Source organism: Cygnus olor, chromosome 8, assembly GCF_009769625.2.
Source record: "Cygnus olor isolate bCygOlo1 chromosome 8, bCygOlo1.pri.v2, whole genome shotgun sequence".
In the NCBI taxonomy this organism is placed as follows: domain Eukaryota; kingdom Metazoa; phylum Chordata; class Aves; order Anseriformes; family Anatidae; genus Cygnus; species Cygnus olor.
This window is the reverse complement of record NC_049176.1, coordinates 9,272,773-9,290,628: the sequence shown is the minus strand read 5'-3', so window position 1 is coordinate 9,290,628 and position 17,856 is coordinate 9,272,773. Positions and strand designations below refer to the sequence as shown.

Below are 17,856 nucleotides of genomic sequence, written 5' to 3'. Positions count from 1 at the left end.
TCTGTACAGTGCAGAATATGTTAGTGAAGTCAAATGAATGTGCCTTAACAATTTGATTACTGTAACGATTCAAAATGAGAAAATTTGCACATATATCTAACCGACCTAGCAGTATATTTCCAGGATAGAGGCAGCTCCAGGGACTTTCAGCCTCCTCCATAATGGAAGAGTTAAAGCCAGTACCTTCCACATCTGGTCAGTCTCAATCTGCACCATGAGCAACCCCAGGCGCCATTAACTGAAAGCAACCAAGAGTTGGTCCTTACTGAGAATTAAAGTGTTAACAGCTTTGAACTGCCTACACCCTCTTATTTCACTAAATATAAAAATTGAAGATATACCTATATTACTCCTAGAGGTTCAAAGACAAGAAAATCCCACAATTAAATCTGACACTTCTAAGTGTGCAATTGACCAAGCAGTAAAGGAATTTAGTGCACTCAAAAAGCCTCAGTTCCATCCACAGATCTGTCAAAGTTTAAGTATGATGCTTGACAAATCATTTAAATAACATTCTTGCAGGTAGCTGCTGTGTGGTGGTGGTACTTCTGGTGGGCACAATTTTTACTGCATTTCAGTTTTTCACTTTTGATATGAAATAGCCTGAAGCAACAGAAATCAAAATACACAATGGTACTGCTCATTTCATCTCTTGTTCTTCAGCTGTATACTATAAAATCTGACTTTGAACAAAGAAAGGAAAGCCACAGATAAAAGGTTTCACAATGCTGTTTTTGCATTTGGAGATTCCATAGTTCCATAGAAGAAGCTGTCACCTTCTGGGAAGCAAGTGATGGGGCTGAAAGAGGGAGGCCAGAAATCCCATCAACTGTGAACTCATTATTATCACAAGTAAAATGGTTTCCATACTTAATGCTGTTCTCTGCTGCAAAGGAGCAGAGAAAGCTTTATAACAAACAAGAAGTATTTCAGAGAAACTAATAACACTGACACTTGTTTTACCACCCCCTTCATGTATTTAGGTTAATGCAACTTCCATTCCAGGGGCTCCAAACACAAGACTAACCTGTGGCACACTGGCACTCATAGCCATTGGGATGGTCAATACATTTGGCTCCATTGAGACACGGCGTGCTGGAGCAGTCATCTATATCAATCTGACACACAGCACCACTGAATCCTGAAAGGCAGAAAGATGGTGAAAATCCAGAGGCAATTTGAAGCATTTAATCTATAGTTACACTGTAAGAAATTATTTATTAGCAAATCCTTAAAACCATGTAAATATAAACACAGTAAATCTAAACTCAATTGCATCACTAAGCACATACCACACCCTGGGCGGATTGGTTCCTCATCCAAACCACCAACCTAAACATAGTTCCTATCCTCCAGGTCAAAGAAGCCTCAGCTTGAAAACTGAGATGGCCACGTCAAACAGAAACAAAGCAAACGGAACAGCAGTGCTGTCCACTGCTGACCAGCATGCCTGCCTTTAAATCCGAGAGGCCACCAATAATCACTTTCCTCCAGTAATCAACACTATTAACTTAAAACAATAACGCACGCTTTACAACCTTCAGACTGGAGTTACTACAGCAGCAGAGAACGTGGTACAAAGCAGCACTGTATCTTTACATACATTTCTTGAAATAATCCAACTATCAATAGGTTATGTCACATGATGCAGATCCTAGGGCACTTCAAGAGATAATGGGAAAAAAAAAAATCAAGAACTCCAGGAATGTTTTTTGGAGGAAGGGAACAAAGGAAGAATGGGATATGGGCCAGAAAGTCATTATTGAATAAGAAGGGTTGCAGAACAGGCTTTTGTCGAGTATACTCTGATCTCGAAACTTTGGGAGCCAACAGGAAGACAATGATGTTTATAGCTAACGCTGACCCCCTCAGTTCAGCATTTATCCTTTTTTATTTTCCGTAAAGTGGAGACCCAGTCCACCCTCCCTCCTCATGCAAGTACCACAAGCTATACTGATGGAAAACCTGCTTCTGTTTGAAAACCTCAAAAAAAAAGTCAAAATGCATGCAGAGGCTCTGATTTTTAAAACGTGTTTAGAATTATGCAACTAACTCAAACATACTCAACTAAGACTACAGAAACTCCCACGAAACACACAGCGCACACTCTCTCACTGGTTACCTATCAAGTTCTTCGTATGGTGAAGCAAAAAAAAAAAAAAAAGCTTCCAGAAATAAGCACTCACCAGGAGGACAGACACAGAGGAACCGGTTGACTTTATCAAGACATTCTCCATTATTCACACACGGATTACTTAGACACTCATCAATATCTTCTTCACAGTGAACACCTTTAAAACCTGTTTTTTAAGGAAAAAAAAGAGACTGAAGGCCTTAGAAAGCATCCCTGAGAGTAAAGCTGCCTCTCATATCAGTGGTGAAAGTCTAACCCTAGTTTCATTGCAGTAAAGTTTGCAATTTGGGCAGAACCTATGAGGTAAGAGGTACATTTTCTGGTACATTTTCACCAGAAGACGAAAACAGGTGCTGATTGCATGCTTTTTCACAGTGGCTGAATGCGCTTACTTAATCAGTGGTAACAGGAGAAGTTTGTGCTGAATTCACAATTAATGTTTTCTTCCGCTAGATAAGAAGAGATTACGTTTTACCACTTTGGTAGATACCAATATATGTGGGTATACAACAATATAATAAGGTAAAAGGTAAAGAAAATCTCAGCAGACAGCTAAAAAACCCTCATGTTTGTGAGGAACAAAAGAAAAATGCTAAGAGGAGTGAAATATTTGGTTCTACCTTTCAGAACAAATTTGATATTAATCAAAATTCATTCTAGTTTTCATTGTATTAACTGATCACCTGCAGGGGTCACAATTCTTTCATAATATTATATAAACTGTCCAACTGGCAACATACACCCCCTTTTTTTTTTTTTTTTTACCACTTTCTTTCAGAAAGCAAAATAGCAGACTACATAGGTCATTGGTATGCTGGACATGTTAATATTGGACAAGCACAATTTCAACTGACTAACTTTTTTAGTTAGCTTCTCAGGTCAAAGAGAACTTGCATCATTTGAGGTATTTTAAGCAGAAAAAACACCCAAACACTTCTATCCAGAATGTGTATGTATCAGAAAACACAGTGGCTCCAAAAGTCTGCACCTGATTTGCTTACGCAAACAGAAGTCTCTACACATGCGTTGCACCGGGTATAGTAACTGGTGGACTGACTTCCTTCACTGATACAGAGATTGGTTTCTCTCTGTCCACTAATTGCTTTCTACCTCCCCACACAAATGCCAAGTCCGCCTGGCTGGTGCCACCACAGAAAGTTCTCTGTTTCATTTAGCCTCACCCCATTGCAATTTGGTGTTCCACCTCAGCAGAGCTGGCAACCTTTCCTGTACTGCACCTGCTGATTTTTTTTTTCCACCTTTGCTGGAAGCCCCATCCTTGTCAGAAACTCCCCTCACCTGGCATACATAGACACGTGAATCCTCCAATTTTATCCAGACAGGTGGCATCGTTTTGGCACGGATTTGAATGGCATTCGTTGATGTCCATTTCACAGCGAGGTCCCGTGTAGCCCTTCAAACACTCACAGTGGAAAGAGCCTTCTGTGTTTACGCACTTCCCAGCATGTTCACATGGATTGCTATTTGCTGCAAGAAAGATAAATGTGTCTGGCAAAACGTTTCCTCTGAGCAGGAAAGCCACAGAATCCTTTATTAGTCATGGTCTTTTCCAGCAGTCATTCCTTTCTGACAAGCAATAGAGGAAAGGACTGTCGATCCCACTGGGAAAGGATACTGTGGCTGAAGAAAACCATGTAGCACTTACTTGCCTGTCAGAGGCAAAAAGAAATATTACCATCATCACCAGTGGACCACAGGAGCAACTCAGGACACTATTACTAACAGCAGTTATTAAGAACAGAGTACTGAGTGGCAAGGATTAAGAGTTACTGATGCTTTGAAGGCTTTATCTCCAGGTCATCTTGTACTTCACTCCTGAGGCTGTCGAGATGCTGCCACAGCCACAAAACAACCAAACTAGTCCTTCTTGTGTTTTCAAAAGGAAACAGTTTTCAAAAGGGCAGGTCCAAAAAAAAGGTCCAGAAGTCCAAGGCAGGCTAAGGAATGAAATTCAAAGTGCTTTCTAACAGTTCCGTGCTTGTTAGGTACTAGCTTCATGCAGCACACTCTAGTAGCATGAACTAGCACACAGAAAACTATGAGCAAGTCTGTGAAAGCCCAACTGATCCCCAGAGCAACACAGTAGGATGACATCAGAGAATTACAGCTTCAAGAGCCCATGCAATCACCAGTCTCAGAAGGAACTCAAAAGATCCAGCCATATTCCAGCTGTCAAAGAGGCTTTGTATCTCTCTACCAAGAGGGAAGCTGCAATAGCCCCCACGCAAAGGTACTTCTGTTAGGTACCTAAAAAAAGGTACTGAGATACTTCTGTTGCACTCCACAGTTTTAAGTGTCAGCTTAATTATCGCATCTGTTTGTGCACACTCCTCACGCAGCACTGCACAATAAAAAAGTGGTCAAGTCCATCATCTCACTGCTTTCCATATTCCAGAGGCTAGGAGTTCAAACATGGACAGCCACTCTAACTGAGCTCTTTGCCTCAGGTCTCACGTAGTACTTAAAACTCATCTAGAGACACTGAAATGGAAGGGGGAGAGCAGGAAAGGAGGCTCACTTATGTTGAAAAGCTATGACAAAATGGGTATTCTTATGCCTCCATTAGTTTATAAAGCAAACAATACAACCCACTGTTAGCATATTCACAAAATGCAAAAAGAAACTTACCCATTGCACATTCATCCACATCCTCAGTGCAGTCTGCTCCCTTATGGCCTTGAGGACAGGTGCAGATATAGTGTCCATTCACAGGATTTGTATCACACAGAGCACCCTTCTGGCATGGATTGCTAACGCATGCATCATCCAAGTGACACAGAAGACCTAGAGAGGCAGACAAGAGTCCATTGAAAAAAGTGAGATACTGCAACCAGAATACATTATGTAATCAAATTATCTATTTGAAATCCCAGGATGAAGACTCCCACAGCCAGAAACTTAAACAGTTTCGTGTAGGCTTCAACCCATAGACTACCACAGGGATTTGACCACACACTTATAAAAAATTACATTTAAATACAGACTCCATGACTTCAGAGGTCTCTTCAGCACTCTGGAGTGCTGCAGTTACTTATTACCACCAAAATCTCCTCCTGGGAGCAGTTAACTAGCTCTTCTCTCTTATGAATGATGATTTTTCTGACAGCTAAAAACATACGTGCACACGAAGCTGAAGCACCCTTACTTAATTCAGATACACTGATCACCTGTATTTCCAGTAGTAGTTACGGGACATTTAAACCTACCCTACAACAGCAAATTTCCCATTATACCAGTAAGCTCATCCTCACTCACAAATATCTAAGTTTGCCTCCTAGACTTTTCAGTACAGTTATTATTACAGAGCAACTCACCTTCATGCATGAATTCTCAGGCAAACACAGGCCCTGCTATGGGCTGGAAAAGCATCTGCTTTTCTTGCAATATGAACCGTACCATTTTGTTTCTTCAAGCTTAATACAAGTACTTCTTTGTCCCTAGCTACAGAGGTTTAAGAGGTCTTTGCTCATGGACAGCACATTCTTCCTTTTGTCCTGCCAATTTGGCCACAAATCATGTAAAATAAATGCACGGTTTTAAGTAAGTGCATAAACTTCGGAGTTAAGAACTATCTTTCATGAAGTGCAAGACCTACCCAAGCTTTCCATCCTCACCTGCTTTTCCTTCAGGACAAATGCATGAAAAAGAAGCCACTCGATCAATGCAAGTAGATCCGTTAGCACAGGAGGCCGTGAAGCAGTCATCAATGTTCTTGCTGCAGTCATCCCCACTCCAGCCATTGACGCAGACACAGGCATAGCCTCCGTTGTGGTTGGTGCAGGTACCTCCATTCTGGCACGCGTTGGGCTGGAGCTGACATTCGTCAACATCTTCAGTGCAAAACTGGCCTGATACAGAGAAAGGAAGAAGTTTAATAAAAGCTCAGGCACTCTGACACAAGAAAATTCCAGCACGGACAGCATAACCAAGCAAAACACTACTCCAAATTGACTGCCGCTTCTTATTTCAGACCTTGGCAGGCTTGAGAGGTGGGCCTGTGTGAACCTCATGATGTTCAACAAGGCCAACTGCAAGGTCCTGCACCTGTGGCCAACAGGACAAGAGAGGTTAATTCCCAATCTCTGGAAGAGTTCAGTGCCAGGCTGGATGGGGCTTTGAGCAGCCTGGGCAGGTGGGAGGTGTCCCCAACCATGGCAGGGGGCTTGGAATTGGTGGGCTTAAGGTCCCTTCCAACCTAACCCATTCTGGTTCTATGATTTCTAGGACATTCAGAAAGGCACAAGCCTAAGAACTTCCAACAGCACCACTGTCAAATTACACAAGTCAATTGGCATCCTTACATGGCTCCAAAGAGGGAGCTGAACTTAAAAAAAAAAAAAAAAAAAAAGCTAATAAAAAAGCCAAAAACTGCTACCGTGACAAAATGACTACTCTCCAATAAAACACTTTAATGACCAAAGATCTTGGAGGGAAGAAAACAAATGTACAATGCGTCAGGGAGTATAAAGGAAAAGAACCACTGAGTATGACCTACTGAGGTCAGCTTCACAGGGCACTGAATTTCACAGTTTCAGCTCTAAGACACTCTGCAATTTGTGTTTTCTAAAGATGTTTATTCATCCACATCCATCTTGATTTGACATTAAGATCTGGAAAACCAACCACTTGCATCAATATTTTATTTCAATACCTATGGCATGATTTACTCTTCAGAAGAATTTTTTTTGGCTTAAGTTTTAAGGTATTCGTTCTTATTTTGAGTTTCTTCAATGAAGAAAAAATAATGGCTAAGTACCAGCTAGTTTCTTCCCAGGCTGATATATGGGTACACATGTACAACCACACAGTACTGGTCACAATCTACAATCTTCTTTTTGATAAACTATTTCTAGGCTTTGTTACATTAAAAACTCTAGCCCTGAAAGTTTTTCCCCCTATTTCCTTTTAACATATTTTCAACACCCTTGTTAAAAGGTCGATATATGTAGCACCAAAAGATCTCTTTATCAGGCAATAAGATTACATTTGGCTTTTTTTTTTTTTCTCCCCTTTCCCCTCCAGCTGACACCATGACCTCCCTCACTGCAGTAGCTTTCCATGACTTGGGCCAAGACTGGTTTAAGTAACTGCGCTGCTATTACCAAGATCCTCCCGTTCTTCATCTGCAACTATTTTATCAGGTGCATGTTTATATTTGTCTGGAATTCTCCTCTTATTCCAAGAATAAGAAATTCAAGAGCAGGGCTCATATCTTTCCTGCCAATTTTCCTGGGCTCTGGCTTATTCAGGATTGCCAATTTAAAAGTACTTATTACATGTTGCTTAATAGCCACCGCATTTAATAATGGCCTAGAAATTATGATGAAAGTGCACGCATCACCACTCCCCTTCCACTGATATACAGAACTAAAACATTTATTGTCAGCCAGAATGTAAAAACGCATACCATTATAACCATCTCTAGTTGTTATACTCAAACCATGATTCCTTTCGTTTTCAAAGTACATAAATAAGTCTTAGCCTTTGGTCCAGTAAGCCCTGGAATTTTTCTCTTTGCAGCAAAAGAATAAAAAAAAGTAGAAGTAAGAAAGAAGTTGCACAACTGACTTTGTCCTGTGCAAGTGTTACTTCCTACAGCAAGACTGCCTCAAAACCAAGATTTTATCATTTGAAAAAATGAAATAAAATTTTAATAGTAGTAACAACAACAGTTTTCAGAATTACCTCACTTCCCAGATTACTTAGTGAAACAGTTGGGGGTGGGAGGGAAATCTAACACTTCATATTGCTATCTACAAAACAGCTCTCTATATTACAAAAAACAAAACCATGCATTTGTCATAGTACAAGTCATTTGTTCATTAGCTTTCAATATTAACAACTCCATTAACTTATCAGTAACCAAACAGAAAAGAGTCAGTTATCTCAGACTGGTTCCTAGCAGTCGTACGTATCTTGCAACTCATCAACACAACTGACTTCCTTTCAAAAAAATAATCAAGACATTATTTGCTTATTATAAAAGATTTTCCTTCTTTTCTTGGAGGGGGCCCAACCCAGATCAAAGAACGTACACTAACGAATGCTCATCCGCAGCATGACTGTTTTGCAGAAACATTCTTGCAGCACCTACATCCCTCTTGCGACTGCAGCCAATTTAAACTTGGTGTCACTAAAGCGTGGACAGTTTTCAGTTGCCAAACCATGCAGTACTGTTACGCCTTTCTCCAAATCACTTGCCTTGTGATATACAGAATAGCACTCCTAAAGTGTTTTTTTAGAAAAAAGCGAAAAAGCAAAGATGGGGAAATTACCCCTCTCAAGCTCTCAGGATTTATTTAACTTCCCGTTTCAAGTGTCACTAGTATTATCAAACTTTGGGACTTATTTATTTTTTCCTATCACTTGTACTCCGCTTCTCTAAAGGACAGCATCAAGTGACATCACTGATGTACTTGCAATAACCTTGTCCTAGGCCACTCCATATTTCCACCATCCTAAACTGAAACAAACTTTTATTAGGTCTATCAGCATCTCCCTCAAGAGAGGAAAAATACAGAGCTACTAGATCAATCATATTTGTGTTTAATTATGAACGTGAATCAAACACAGCCCCATCTTAATACAGTTTGTTTTAAAAACAAAGGGAATTAAACTCAATATGAGAGAGGCATAAATGAGCAATTAACTATTGCACTATTGGATATTCTAATGAAAAAAACATGTTCTCCATTGAAGTTATAATTGAAATCCAGACTAAGTTCTGGGCCAAAGATATAACAGTCAAAAGCAGCATAAGGCAAGCTGAGCATATCAACCTAATTACATTCATAAGTACTGTCTCATCACCTTCAGGCAAAGTAAGTAACAAGTCTCGAACGATTTAGGAACTTTTTTTTTTTTTTTTTTAAGTACTACAAATGCCAGAGTACTGAAGTCCAAGGCACTTCTTAGTTTAAAAAAAAAAAAAATGGAGCTGCTGAATAGACAAGAATATAAAGCCATTTCAAGTTCACTGAAAATGCTTGAGTCCTCACTGTTGAAGTGTGGGTTGAGTGGCTTAGAAATGCGTTCTGTAGCCCAGTCTTCAGAAGAAAAATTAAGACATTTTTAAGAAACCCATTGGTTCCTTAGACAGCATTTTTGAATCTTTAGGTGTTAATAAAATGGGATTAATGGTCAATATTAGTAATTCTTCAACACAGTTTTTTCTTTCAGAAATTTGTATGTAACTATAAATGGATTCAAAGAACATCCTCCCTCAAAGGAGCATCACCACTTACTTCTCAGTGAGACTAAAGGATGGCCACAAGCTGTCAGGGCCCTGAAAGGGCTGGTTTGCCCTCAGAAAAGGCTTCGACTCCTTATGCAAATGACATCAGCAGACGAGTATTTTGGACAGCTGCTGCAAAGAAAAGATTTGATGCTTCTGTTTTTAGCAGCCTAGGTCTTCAATGTGGTGTCTGTCCTGTGAGCTTCCTGAATAGCTTTTCCACAGTAGGGACTGACAGCTCTTCCAGTATATGACATAAAACAGGATTTAATTTTAAACTGCTCTAAATAGTCTTCACAAGACTTCTCTCTGACAGTTTACTGAGGTAGATTTAAATCAAGCAAGACAAAAAAAAAATCTCTGAAGGTTTACTTGAGGGATGCAGCTTGACTTAACTGTAACTGAACCAAGTGTATTTACTTGTAATTTTACTTGTAATTTACTTGGAAACCTTGTTTTCTGCTTGCTAGGAAGAATCGAGTCTTTCATTCACAGAACCCAAATTCAACTTCTAAGTGCAAACTCTTGATCTGTTTAGCTAGAAGTTTCTATAGGTATTTCTTTACTTCTGCTTTTGCTACTTTCAATTACATTTCTAAAAGAAACGTAAATGCAGCGTCAACTAGTGACGGTATGCCCTTACACAATGCTTGGAGCTCAAATACCCTAACTGTACAACATTTTAATGGGAATGTAGAAACACGCATATAGAACACGACAAGAAAGGAAGCACAGATTACTCCAAGAAACTAATAAAAGCCTAACCTGACCTTGATATTTGCAGAGCCTGGGAAATCAGCAAAATGCCGACTCAGGTTCTAAGTGACCTTGTACAAAGTAAACAGCTAGTCCATGTGGTATTTCAAAATTGAAAACTAGAAGTAGAAAAAGGGAACAGCCCTCAGCTCTTAGAGCTTTCTGCCCACTATGAAACTAGTTACTTCCCATATGTTCCCCCCTCAGAGAAGCTGTAAGGAATAAAGTAGACCAGGCACGTGGGCTGCTTTGACTGATCCCCCTGCCAGCCCAGCAGGCACCGGAGAGGGGCTCAGGGAGATTCTCCTTTGTCAGACACAGGATGCAGTGGCTCAGGGCCCCTCATGTCGTTGTACCTGTCCTCACTGATGAGAAACAGCTAGATTGTTCTCCTAGAGCTCCTGCGATAACAAGAAAAAATAAAGCCTGATTTAAAAGGTAGGGCAGCACATTAAATGAGCGCAATCCTACACCAAAAGAGCATTAAGCTCTGGACAAATAAGAAACCCAAACAGCCAAGCTGGGAAGCAACAACAGATGCATCCAAAAGCTGATCCTACTGAACCTTTTGCATAAACCCCAATTCCAAGACCTCCTCTTTGCATAAAACCCAATTCCAAGACAGGAAACCGGACTGATCCTACAGCTGAATGCAGGCAGGACTTTCTGCCAGTTCAGTTGGAGGTCTTCATGTTTGGCAGACCATATTTTCCATAAAGGAGAAAGTTTTCTTGGCCTCTTAAAAGCTCTCCAGCAGTAAAGACGGCTGATGCACAGCTGGAGTACCAGACACCAAAGCCTCCTGAGAGAAGATCTCACATAAAATTTGCACACTAGAAGCATTTAGCAGGACGAAGGATGTAAATACTGTGCCTCGAAAACTGAGCTGGGAGGAGATCGCTGCATCCATTTCTCTCAAAATCATGACCACCGCAGCACTGAACTTAGACTGAACTGGAAGTCAAAATATCTGAAGAGTTTGGTGATACCAGAAGGGAAAGGTAATTCGATAAGAATCACAAACTGGTCCTCAAGTTTGTAAAGGACTCACTGGGAGAGGAGCTTTGGGTTTCAAAGGCAGCTTTTCTGCCACCATCCCCCTCAGTATCTCGCAAGCAGCATGCCACTCATCTCAGACTAGCACTGCCCTGCACAAAGATCTTACCAGCTGCCATGGAAGGGCTATCTGGGAAACTACAAACCAGCATATTTAGCTAGAATCTTTCAGAAAGAGTAATTTATTTCACAAGGTACTGCAAAGAATGTTGTACAGTCATTGAACACAACTGGAGTAGCTGAAGGATGCACATCTCATTAGAACGGTTTACTTTTTTCCTCTTTCAGAGCACTGCTACGTCACAAGGTGAACAGCGACTTATCAAGGCTCAAGAACTGGCTCAGAGATAAGAAACGGTGTTTGGGTAAATGGCCAATTCTAATTACAGCAGAAGGTTAACCAGCGCAACACTGCAGGGGACCCTATTGTTCCTTCCCATCTCTAACCTTCCATGCAGACGTTCAGGATGCCAGCAGGCAGACCATGTCTGTCTGGGGAAAGATATTTCTTTGTCCAGTCCTTTCCTTTAAGGCAAGTAAAATGCCTGTGTTGCTTGAGTAACCCAAAGCACATTGCTCTGTTGGGTCAAAACATCAGTTTCCTCAAGTTGTTTTGCACGACTCCTCAGTAAACGGAAAAGGGTAGGGAAAATAGCGTGAAACCATCAGGACTTCTAATAAAATGGCATTTGTGAAAAAATACTTAACCCCCCATGTTTTTGAATTGTGCATTTGTAAAAACATTCAATTAATCTTTAACCCACAAAATTATTCTTACCCCTTGAAAAAGCTAAGTTACAATTAATGAATACATACAGGCGGTGGAGCATCTAATTAGTGACCTGGAAGATGAACAGTAGGCAGCAGTATCTTTAACAAAATAATATTTATATTATCCAAGAGGAAGCCAGAGCACTTCAGACAGATTCAACCAAGTGAGGTCACTGGGCAGTGCAACAGCAGACATGGTTTGATGCAACAAATGGCAAATGAAATACAAAAGCAAACAGGCTTCTTGTTGAAAGGTTGGGTTAGACACTCCTCGAGGAAAGACTTCAGCTCCCCTGGAAGAGTTCAGTGGGGACTTCTACACAACCCACAGCTTTCATCAACAAAATAAATATCACTGATGAGATATCTGACCACAAGGAAGAATAACTAATGCAAACGATTGTATAACAGCAGTGGCACAGCCTCAGCCTGTGAACACGCTTCGCAGCACTGAAGCCACCACCTCTTCACGAAGAGGATGAAAGTGGGGTAGAGGTCGGCGTCCAACAGACCGGCTGAAGAGAAGCATTTCATAAGAGACTCACAAAGCAAATATTACCGAGAAAGACAGATTGTGATAGAAGTACAATACAAAAGTTATTGCAAGGAAGATCAAGTGTTTTCTTTTGTATCTTTTGCCACGTGCTGTAATTTGCTTTACTGACACAAGGTATCATCAAAGCAAAGAACTTCAAACTTCTCTAGAAGAGGCGGTGTCTTTACACAGATAAGAGTGTACAGAGCAACGAACAGGCAATACTGACAGACAGGGATCTCACATGTCCAAAACACATCCAAATTCCAGACCCTCTGATGCTGCTTATATTTGCAAAAAGTCTCCCCGGTTGCATGTGTTTAGTAAAAGTCTTCCTTAAGTACTGAAAAAATGGCTGAAGCCAAATACTTTTTCTCTCGTAAAAGCAAGGGGCATCACAGTCCTGAAAAAAATATTCCTTCCCAAGGATCTCACAGCATCTTGCTTTCCTTCGAAATACACAACTACAGAGCAGCAAAGCAGTAACAACCATTCCCAAATTTCAGGTGGGGTTTTCTTTGGTTTGGTGTTTTGTTTTTTTATCTAGATCTACTTCCTCTTGAAGAATGTCAAACAATATCCAACATACCATAAAATGTAAGAGATTAATACAGAATTTGAACACAACTGAAGATCAATCTCTACAATTGTAGTGAGCAAACATCTGTGTTTATTTTAGACTAATATGATGGGGAAAACAGTTTAATTTCATAACCACACTAGGAAGCATGTACTGGAACTAATGGGCTTTTACAAGGGATTTTACAGCCTCCAAATACAAAACTCTGGGCTTTAGGAGAGTTATGCACTCCCTGATCCACCAAGCACTGCCTGAAATCACTCAGCAGACTACTGGGGAGGGAGGGCCACTCGGACAGAGCTCCTCAGAGGCAGCATTACAAATGAACAGTGTTCAAGAAAGATGACTAGTGCACTAATGATAGACTGGTTTTATATGGCAGAGGCTGGTGAAATGACTGGATACAGTGCCAAGATAGAGAAGTAATCAAAAGGAAATATACATCACCAAGCTACCCTTCATTCTGCCCTTCTCTTAAGCTCCTCTGGAAAATCCAGTAAACCAGGGAAATCCCTAACAAGCAGAAAGTCCTGCAGGGCAAAACATAATGACTGAAGCTAAACCTTGCAATAAAAGCTTCATATTCTCCAGCTAGCTCAGCAATGCATCTTTATTAATTACCCAAAGACAAATCACCTCATTCCAAGGATGATGGAAGGGGCAGAAACTGCCAGAAACAAGGCAGCTGCAGATAAAACAACTGTTAGCTATTAGCCTGGTCTCAGAGCACACATGCACCAACCCAGACTCAGAGTGGTCTAGTCTATTTTGTTTTAGAGCCAAACACATGCGAGATGTACTGAAAGCTTAAGACAACTCCACAAGAGATTATTTGGCACATCTGATCACAAAGAGTATTTCCCAGGCTGGAAAGTCACCAACGGCACAATGGAAGAAGCAGTAGCATGGACTAAATCAGATGCTGTCGTTCTGTCATCGGATCAATTCAGCTGTTAACACCTGAGGTGTTTTATTACAGCTACCTCCTCACCATGGCTTGCTATTGGGAAACAGAAAACAGCAGGCAACAAACTGGAGGTTGTGTACCTGTTCCAGAATTCATACTGGATAAAGTACAAATGGTGTCAATTCGAAGCCTATGAAATCAGTCTGCTCCACACAACACTGGAACAGGCATCACAAGAACACCGACCAACATCCAGGATAAAGTTTGTTCACATCTGATGCTTCAAATCATTTGTACACCCAAGTTGGAGCTGCCAGCTCTGGAACCTGCCCACACGCTCCCTTCTCCCTTTGTATTTGCCAATTCAAACGCGAAGGAAGAAAAAGAATCATAATCCCTCTTGGCCTCTTTCAGAGGGCTGCCTCTTGGAAAGTTTGCGATAGTGACAGCAAATCACCAGCCAACATGCCAAGTTTGGCATGAGCAGATCTCAGCTAGCACCCAACAAGCTTTGGTGCTTTTTAATACAAGTTTGGAAAAGCACCCGAAAGTCCACCATCACCTCACAACTGGGAAAGGCAACCAGGCAGGCGTCTGACCCAGCCTCCCTGTGCCACCACAAAGGTGAGCACTGCTCCGTGCACATCAGCCAGAACAAGAAGAGTGAAACCCTGGCAACACCCCTGGCAGGTAATAATACCTTCTAGAAAGTAAAAAGGTTGTATATTTTGTCATTTATGAGACTGGCACATTCGAGATTATGATCCAAGTCGTCAGAGTCTGTTCCACCAAATTTCAAGCCTCTAAGTATTCTAGCAAAGCAGTATTATTTTTTTTTCCCCCAACACTAAGCATGGCTCGTTACTGTACACTTCCTAATACGGAAGCTGAGGAAAGTGGTGTTCAGCAAAGAAAGTCTCAAAAAGAAAATACCAGAGTGTACGATCTTACATAAAAATGTTAAACATTAGCCTTTTGATGTTTATCCTCCCTTCTTAGCAAAGAAAAGTCACGTCTGCCCAGAGTTTAAGGCTGGGATTTTCAAAGAAAATGAAGGTAGAGAGCAAATATTGCTCTAATTAAATAGGAATCGAATCCTTAACTCCCCTGTTTGAAAATTCCTGCCTAAAGCTCTGCAGAAAGAGTAACCCTTGTGCTAGTGTTTAAGAGCATATGACCAAGCTAGCAGCTATTTTAATTAAAAAGCATTGCCCTGCTGCCTGAAGAGCTTTTCTGCTCAAGACAAACATTTGCTTCTTAAGCTAGCTTCCAGTGCTGGAGTTATTTGGTGGAGTCAGCTGTTAGCACACTGTGCTTTCCTTGAGACAAAAGTCTCCTGGATTTTAAAATACACAGTTCTCTGGAGCCCTCTTTTCAGGCAAAAACAAAGCCTAAACAAACACACTTGCTATGGGAGTCTCACCCTCAGGGAGAGAAATGAAAGGAGGCAAACAGGCCAAGCCTGCACTGCAGCAGGATAATGTTGGCCTTCCAGAATTTGCTTGAGCACGGACATCGCACGTCCCCCAAACCCCCAGACCCGTCCCACAGCTCCCAGTGCACTTGAGGAGAAAACGGTGCAAAGGACTTAACTGGATGGAGGACACAAAACAAACTCTGCTGTGCTCCATTCCTGAAAGGTGACCTGGGCCAGACTCACGCTGATCCTCCAAAACTTTCCACAGCTAAGCAGGAGTCTTCCTCGGCCAAGCCAAACAAAGACATTGACAGCACTTTATAATGTTACTCACTTTAATACCCAAAGTCTTCCTGACACAAAGCTGCATAGGCTAGATCAACACAGTAAACAGGTGCATTTTAAAGGCAGCCTTATTTCTTTATCTGAATTGTAGTCTGGAATAACTGAGCAGCCCTTAAAGCCTCACTCTCACCAGCTCCTCGGAAGGACACCCTAACCTTTCACGCAGCTTTGCAGCCCTGGACTGCCATTGCTTTCTCTGTACCAGCTCACTCATGAGACCTCTCCATGAATATTAATTCCTGATCCCAGAAAATAAAAATAAGAAAAAAAAAACACAGCTGGATAGGATTTTTTGCTAGATTAGTGAGTTAAAGTGGCTGACTCCAACAAAGGCCACAGCCAGCCCAGAGAAAGGGGAAGGGTGCCTAGGAGCAGGGAGAGAAGGCAAAGACACTCGGACAGCAGCAAGCCATCCAGTTTAACTACTACAAAACAGCAGCATAAAGCAGTCTTTACATGCCACAAACACGGCCCGGGATTTTGGGCTAATTTTGACTCAAATCACACTTGAAGTATACCAAGTTCCCTGGCCTGCCTGGCACATAAGAATAGACCTCAGTCTTTCACAAAAGCCTCTTTATCTATTTCCAAGAAATCTGCAACATTGCGCCTTGCGAGGACACAACAAACATCGGTCCTGACAAAGGATGTAGCCCAGGACAAGATAAAGTGAGCCTTAAACAAAACAAAACAAAAATCAGGTAACATTCAACAACAGAAAAGATCTGGAGCAGCTTCCCAAAGACACATCCAAGATCATCTTGCCAGTCACAGATTGAGGCAGCTGACAAGCATTATAACCATATGAAATACAAGAACTCTGAAGGTGACAAAACATTAGCAACAGCAGGAATTTCCCGTGGTTGTCTTTGAAAAGCAAGATTTTATCTTTCCGGAAAAAACAGCACATGAGAAAGAGAAGGCACATGCATCAACAAAGGAGCAGTGAGCTCTGTTAGAAGAGTAGGAAATGAGATGGAAAGCAAACAGTCTCTCAAAAGCTCGATTCCAGTACCAAACAGAAGAAATTAGAAAAAATGGATGCTTGTGTAATGCAGTCTACCATCTGCTAAGGAACCCCAAGAGGCAGATGGTTACCAAAAGGAATTGCAACAGATTCCGTTTCAGTAAAGGATACTTCGATATCGCTTTACACAAAATTGTTCTTCACTGGATGGAGTATAGCTTCTAGATTCTTCCTGATTTTTGTAACGCAAAACAAGAATGGCTTCCTCAATGCCATGAAGCACAAATCACGTTAACAAATGCGATAGATCTTCATCCACAGTGCAAAGATTAAATAAACACTAAAACAAACAGACCAATTTAAACTTTTCCAGGATTACTTGACAAGTAAGTGTTAGCAACAAAAGACTCCAGAAGAACTGTTATGAAGATAGCACACCTACACAGTGAAATTGTTTTTATATGATTTATCATCCTTTTGCTCTTAACTGATGCTTGCTTACAAGCACACAGCTCTGGGTCTTTTTTATTTATTTATTTAATCATTTTTAAACAGCACACAATGTCCTGTGAACTCAAGGTCTCATTGGAGGCTTTTGATTTCCCAAAGTGTTGACTTTGTTTTACACTGCTGTTTTATAAGTATTTATCAGGACAGACTCTCTAAGAGTTGTTTGTTCAGTCCTCCCCTCTTCACTAACCTTAGTGATGATTTACAATGTTATAAACCATGTTTGTGCGAAAGATGGACCTGCACTTATATAGCATATTTCCTTATTGCTGAGTAACTTGTTTTTATTGTAGCTTACCGCTGTCAGAATCAGCTGCGGTTTAACCTTGGGAAAAAGACACCTCTCTCCAAACTATCCTAGGAGTCCTACACCTCTCTTCCCTAGTGTGTGCCCAGCCTCAGTGTCACACTTCATGTCTCCGTATGCTGTTATCTTGCACCTTCATGGTCTCTCACTGAAGATGCAGGAGGAGGATTGAAGTGCATTCAAAGAAAGCTTCTTTTAAGAAAATACACTTTGGGGGTGTCACAGAACATCATCGCTTGGCCACACATTTACTGGGCAAAAGGAAAATTACAGATACTATAAATGAATTCTTAAAGGCAAGCTTGCCAAGAGGTTT

General features: G+C 41.1%; 1 protein-coding gene across 1 annotated transcript in view; it reads right to left on the bottom strand.

Moving 5' to 3' along the window:
- The window catches only part of NOTCH2 (notch receptor 2), an 85,611-nt gene that overhangs the window by 38,856 nt on the left and 28,899 nt on the right, over window positions 1–17,856 (bottom strand). The window contains exons 6-10 of the mRNA XM_040565961.1: window positions 5,770–6,003; window positions 4,784–4,939; window positions 3,434–3,622; window positions 2,187–2,300; window positions 1,028–1,141 (exon numbers count right to left, since the gene is read on the bottom strand). Coding sequence (XP_040421895.1) covers window positions 1,028–1,141; window positions 2,187–2,300; window positions 3,434–3,622; window positions 4,784–4,939; window positions 5,770–6,003 — 807 coding nt within the window. The remainder of the gene's footprint in view (window positions 1–1,027; window positions 1,142–2,186; window positions 2,301–3,433; window positions 3,623–4,783; window positions 4,940–5,769; window positions 6,004–17,856) is intronic.